The sequence below is a fragment of the Papaver somniferum genome, chromosome 2 (assembly GCF_003573695.1).
Source record: "Papaver somniferum cultivar HN1 chromosome 2, ASM357369v1, whole genome shotgun sequence".
In the NCBI taxonomy this organism is placed as follows: domain Eukaryota; kingdom Viridiplantae; phylum Streptophyta; class Magnoliopsida; order Ranunculales; family Papaveraceae; genus Papaver; species Papaver somniferum.
In genome coordinates, this window is record NC_039359.1 from 149,723,059 (window position 1) to 149,729,798 (window position 6,740).

At 34.5% G+C, this 6,740-nt stretch overlaps 1 protein-coding gene across 1 annotated transcript; it reads left to right on the forward strand.

Annotated features, from left to right (window-relative positions):
* The first annotated feature begins 3,263 nt into the window (after positions 1-3,263).
* Positions 3,264-3,713, forward strand: LOC113352211 (protein PXR1-like). Its single transcript, XM_026596056.1, has one exon. The coding sequence runs from the start codon at positions 3,264-3,266 to the stop codon at positions 3,711-3,713; it is 450 nt and encodes a 149-aa protein (XP_026451841.1).
* Positions 3,714-6,740: the final 3,027 nt, after the last annotated feature.

Below are 6,740 nucleotides of genomic sequence, written 5' to 3' on the forward strand. Positions count from 1 at the left end.
ATGATACAGGGTTGAAAAAAGATTGTTTGCTTCAAAACAAAAGGAAAGTTCAGTCTTCAGAGAACGTAAATTATGCACAACTTACTTGCCAACACCATTGGGTTGGGTGGGTTCAGACATCCGCCAAATAATCAGAAGAGAAGCGCTGAATCGTTTCTGCTCTTTCAAAATGTCCTCGATGTTTTCTGCTGCAACCTTTGAAGTAGTTTTTTCATCAGGACAATGTTTGAAATGAGATATAAACTTTGTTGCCTGCAGATGATTAAGATTTATTAGTTACTTCATTAATTGTTATCAAATCCAACTAACAAAGATAAAATGATAACCACTTCATCAACTAAACTTTCTGCGATTGTTGGAACGACACAGTTAAAGATTTCAGTGTCTGCAGAGGGCAAGATTAAAGACGATAAAGCAGATAATTCTTAAGGTGATGGTCCCCGGGGAAAGTGACCTCTCACCCTGCTACCAACTTATACGCTAATGGTGGTTTTATTTCGCTTTTCGAAATGAGCTTCACTCTGTTGGACTACATAAGCTATCGAAAGAGAGGAAACGTATGCATAAATGTCGGAAAACAAAGGCTTTATCACACTTGAACTGGTACTTTCTGTGGAGGGATGGTGAGGAACCTAAGTCGATGAACATAATTGTGCCAAATTAGCAGTTGTGGCTTCAAATCCAAGACTACAGCAATTACTGTTTCTAATACTGCTGATGAAGAGCTGCTAATATGAAATCAGAAAAGAAAAAAAGAAATCTTTTGAGGTTGATTGTTCAGCTAATGAGTTTAAAGTAATCCAACATCTTAGAAAGACCATTCCCTATAACCTACCAAATTCTAAATTCAGATGTGCAGGTGGGACTTTATGGACTTAGTGTTCTGTGTCGTTTCCAAGGCGACCAAAGTTGCCAAAGATTTTCCCAGGTAACTTCACATCATAGGCATGATCATCATCATTTATTACCATATGTATGACGCAGAGAATAGTGACTTTCTGATCTATGAAATATTTACAACTACAAATATGAAACTATCTCTGACACCTTCTACTTTAGAAACCAATAGCTTCGGAATTAATATAATGAATCTAAAGCATAGCACCTGTGAATGCAAACCGCTTAGATATCATCAGAAATAATCCCTTAGTGCAATACAATAAATTGTTAATATACAATGTCCTTGTGAAGTGCACATGCTTTAGCAACTGATAATGCATGGTACGGATCTTAAACTAGCACAACACAGTGAACAGCGAGCTTATTGAAGAAAAATAACCCCGCTTCGATACTCAAAGGTAGATCTGAAAATAAATCATGTTCCCACTGATAATGGCAAAGAACAAATCCACTCACTGCAGAACATTGGGGGAATCCAATATATTTTGTTCAATAAAATTTGAACCTAACCTAAATCATTGGACTATAATTCAATAGATTGAGAAAACCATAGAAACAATGAGGATAAGAAGAAGATCATACCTTTTTTACTGGCTCAGTGGCCCGTGTTCAGATGTTCCTTGAGTACCATCTGCACACACACAGAAGCTGAAACACGTAGCTTTCGAGCATCACCATATAGGCTGTACCCTTACTTTTACCTCCATCAACTCTCTCAAGTTCTTCAGTTTCGTCATTTCCTACACAAACTTAGCAAAGGATATGTCTTATACTTCAATTTTCTGTTAATTCAGATTAGAGGTCACCAGGAAAAAACAGAGAGCAGAGGGAAACGGAAATACCTTTTTTTTTTTTCCAATTTGAATTGGCGAAGGCAAGCCAGCATGATAGTGATGTCTGAAACAAAGGTATATATGTTGAGTACATAAACTATTCCGCAGAAACCATCTTATGAAGACTTAAGTATGATTACCATGCGTCATCCATACAGATCTCGAGCACATGATATTTCTTCTGAGTTTTCAGTTGCTTTTGAGTTCTCTATCGGCTCTGGAGTTTCATCACGTATTCCTTTGTTCTTGCTTTGTGAATCTTAAAATCTGAATCGTACGCAGTTTTCTCATCTTACTGAAATAAACAGGCAAGAAACAAATGGTATTATCAACCAACAAGGTTGTAAACATCAAAACACGTAATCATCAGCATGACTATTCTTCTACACTAGACAATTTGCAATTTTTGCATCCAACAACAGTGAAAGGGACTACAAAGTACAAACAAGCAAACCACGACAGGATCAAGGTCGTGGATAAATTCCAGACAGCCAAAACAGTTTTGCCAGTTAAATTTAGCAGCACAACGAGGGTGAAAAGTAATTCTCTGAGTTTCTCACAACATGCAACAACTAACAAAGATGTAATCCACGAGCAGTATTATCTCAGTACTCTACATTGTTCACTGGCCTAAAAGACTATATGCATCACTTTGTCCCTGCATCTGTAAGAGAGAACATAACAAATTTACACTCCTTGTACTTCTGAACTGCATACCCACAAAAAAAAAATCATGAAAGCATCTTCCTATCTCTGCAAACCCAAAATATCATCATAGTAACAGTACCAAAAATCTCATACAAGTCAATAAACCATAAAAATAAATAATCAAAATATCTCTAAATTCTAAAAAAAGAAAACCCGTAAAACTCCCAAAATTGACACATTACTCACCAGTAACAACTATAGCTTTAACATCATTTCTTCTCATAGCTTCAGCATATTTCTCCTTCAGCATATCCACCGGACCATAAATGTGTCATAGTAGTTCCATTAATCTTGGATGTCATTGGTATCAGATGGTAGCTGTTGCTGGAGGTTGTTGTGCTAAAGCTGACTGATCTTGGGCAGAGGATGCAGGGGAGATAATTGTGTCGACGCTCCAATCACAGTCAGTATCGTCCCTTTCCATTTGAAGTAGTGCTCAGCATGATGAGGATTCTCCGGGAAAAAGATGCTGATGTTGTTGTTGCTGATTAGGCGGAAATGCAGGAAGAAGAACCTTCGTCTCTTGCAATCTTGGAAGGTTGAGAAGAAAGTGATCTAAAACTCGGTGCTTAGATGGCCGAATCTATTGCAGTGGTAAAAATATAATCTTAGCAGCTCATGAAAAACCAACTGTAATTGGCAAGAGAAGAAAAAAAAAATAAAAGAATATTTCTAGTTTGGTTAAAGAGTACTTAATCCAGTATGATTAGATTGGTGCGAGGAAAATAATTTCTATCTTAGAGAGTAGTAGGTGGCGATGAATCCTAGGAACTAAGGAATGAGCCTAGCTAGAAAAAGAAGAAGGAAGGGAAGAAGGATAAGATGGATACAAAAAGGAGAAGGAAGGGAAGAAGAATAAGAACAAAGATGAGAAAGATAACAAGAAAAAGAAAGAGAAAGATAAAGGAGAGAAAAGAGAAGAAGGGCAAAAGTAAAGATGACAAGAAAAAGGGAAAAGATGAACCAAAGGAACAAATCAAGGAGAAGAAGAACAAGGATGAACACAAAGAGAAGAAGAGCAAGAACAAGGAGGGTGAAGTACAAGAAAATCATTCCAAAGATGTCGAAGATGAAAAAAAGAATTCCAAAGTTGAGAAGGGAAAGGATAAAAAATCAGCAAAGTTGGAGAAGAAAGAAAAAGACAAGGAAGATAATAAGAGGAAAAAATCTGAGGGGAAGGACAAGACCAATGACCTTGTGAAACTTAAGCAGAAGCTTGAGAAGATGGATGCTAAAATATCAGCCTTCCAAGAGAAAAAGAAGATATCATGAGGATGATCAAAGAAGCTGAACAAGCTAGTGATGCCGCTGACAAGCAAAAAGAAACACATGTTGTCGCTGAAAGTACTGAACCCACCGAGGTGGTTGCTGATGCAACTTAATAATGTAACTTATGTAAGGCAGTTCTTCTCATTTTTCACCCTTCAGTTTTTTTTTTTCTAGGTATTGTAAGGTCTGTGTTGTAAAAGTTTGTAGGTTTAACATGTATGGATAAACTATCTCAATGTAATACCTTTATCTGAATAAATGAAACTCTATTGGAGGTTTAATGGTTATATCCTCAAATGATTGGAAAATCAAAAAGAATAAGTACTGCAAAATGACTTCCTAATCAGTAATGTATTGGTTGCTTCACCTTAGGATAACTTTTCTATAAAGCGGCATTTGGTAATTTGGAAATCATAAGTTATGATAAATTTTTAGTGGGAATGTTATAAATACCCTCCATTTTATTATACTAGATAAACCTGCATAATAACGTTGGACAAATGTGGTGTATTAGGCAATGTTGACCAAATTTCATTAGTCAAAAACACGATAAACATAAGCTAAAACAGTATAGCCTATATAACTTTTAAATCCCCAAGAATGTTGGCTTTACAATTAACGCACTTTATCATTATTAGAGAAAGTGCAATTTAAACAAATTACTATGAGTTTATAATGAAATTGGAAGATACTACTATTAAAAGTTTGAACATATTTAAATTTGGAAAGAAAAATGATGTAACTAAAGAAGGAATATATATCAGATCGATTTTATTGAGTTGTTTGAGAAATTGCATAGTGATAATCTTTGTATTTCAAAAAAGGCGGCATTATATTCGATTATATTCCGTAAAATTTGATTTAATTGGAAATAAACAATAATTATGTTTAGAATATTTTAAATCCCATGGCAAACCTCGCTGATCACTTGGCGCTGATTTTTCTACTTTGTAGTGCTTTTTATTTTTCTTCCCATGTATTTCTTAGTCTTTTCGTTTTTTTTTTTTGTTTTTGTTTTGTTTTTAAAAATCGGGAAAAACATAAAAGAATTTTTTTTTAAAAAGAACAAACAAAACAAACTTCATAACTCTCGATTACTCGCTCTAGAAAAACCCATAGTGAAGAACTTAAGACCAACAAAGAAGAAGATCTAACTAGATGATTTATTTACAAATTTTTATTAAAAATTAAACATGATCTTTTTTCTTTTATCACAAATCTTTTACAAAAAAATATTTAGGGTCTATTAGTCTTAATAAATTTTATGTAGAAGTTTCATTAAAAAGACATATACGATTTAGGGTTAACGTTTTAGCTTCAGAATAATCATAGCCCATAATAATCTGCTCAGTCAATCAATAACTTGTTAGTAAGCATATAATTTTAATACGACTTTAATTTTTGAATCTAACTTAACTATGTATGTACTTGTTGTAGATATATGGAGTCATGAATGAAAATATTGGACAATAAGGAATTTGGTGATCGGATAATAGACCCGAAGATTGGTATGAGGTTTGAAAGTGACGATGGACTGTTTGAATTTATAATGATTATGCATACAAGACAGGATTTTATGTTAAGAAATGAAAATGCAAAAACGAAAATGATACATGTAAGTTATACTTGTTCCAAATAGGGGGGAGGATGTACATCTTCAAACATTCCTTTAAATTTTCCTACAACACAAAGAACTGGTTGCAAAGCCAAAATCTCAGTGAGACTGTGTGTAGATGATTAACATATGATTAGTGTTGTTTCTCTTCAACATAACCATTTGAACAATCCATCGAAAGATTGATATTTGAGAGGCCAAAAAGTAATCAACATGAATACAAAGGAAAAAGTCTTACTAAACGACAAAGCAGAAATAAGGATGCACAAGATCTATAATGAATTAACGGTTAAAGGTAGTGGGTACAAAAATCTTCCCTATGATGAAAAAACTCTTGAGGAACATGGTTGAAAAAGATTTTTTTTTTTTTTTATACTTGGCGAAGGAGATGCTACAACACTTTAGAATCACTTTACAAACATGTAAAATAGGGATCCAAATTTATTTTACGGGGTGGACATGCACACAAAAGGTCATTTGAAGAATGTGTTTTGGGATGATCATAGATGTAGACAAGCTTACAAAGAATTTGGTGAAGTTGTCACATTTGACATAACATACTTGACAAACAAGTATGACATTCCTTTTGCTCCATTGATAGGGGTTAGTCGTAATGTACAGTCAATTTTACTTGGTTGTGGATTGCTTTATTATGAGGAGACTGAAACTTTTGTTTGGTTATTTAGAACATGGCTCCAATGCATGAATGGAATTGTTCCAGGTGGTATGATTACCGACCATGATGGCGCAATGAAAAATGCATTTGAGATAGTTTTCAGGGATACCAATGTTTTTTGCATATAATTACATACCAAGATGGCGTAATGAAGAATACAATTTAGTTCTTTATATGTAGGCCTTGCACTCATCTTATAGTAGGATGATCATGAATATATTTCGAAAGTTATTTGAAGTGGTGCATGTAGCTCCGCTGACAAAACACAATAGCAAGCATTTTGAATACAATGGAAGCAACTAATAAAACATATGAAAATAGGGTCCAACTCATTTTGTTTATTTTTATTATTACAACACTTAGCTGAAATCCAAAGAATCGAAAATAGATGAAGTACTATGGATTAGTTTCGGGCACCATAAAGTTCTTCAGACTAAAGCGTTGGCAACGCTACAACTACATACGCAACAACATATAACCATTCTGAGAATGTTGCAATGCACATAGAGTATTTTATGGGAATGTTGATAGTGTTGCGCCTGCTTTTGGAGGAGCTCAACCATGGAACATGCACATATAGCCAATACCCCAGCTATGTATAAGGATTCTACCATTTCTTTGCAAGCAAATTTGAGTGGCTGGTTTACTAAAAAGAAAAATTAGTTATGTTAGGAAGTCTGAAATCTGACGTTTTTATGCTGTTTGATAATGGGTTTAATCGCAAACCTCTTTTTTTTTC

Excerpts from the sequence above, each read along its gene's own strand:
- LOC113352211 (XM_026596056.1), top strand. The coding sequence starts at position 3,264 with ATGGATACAAAAAGGAGAAGGAAGGGAAGAAGAATAAGAACAAAGATG.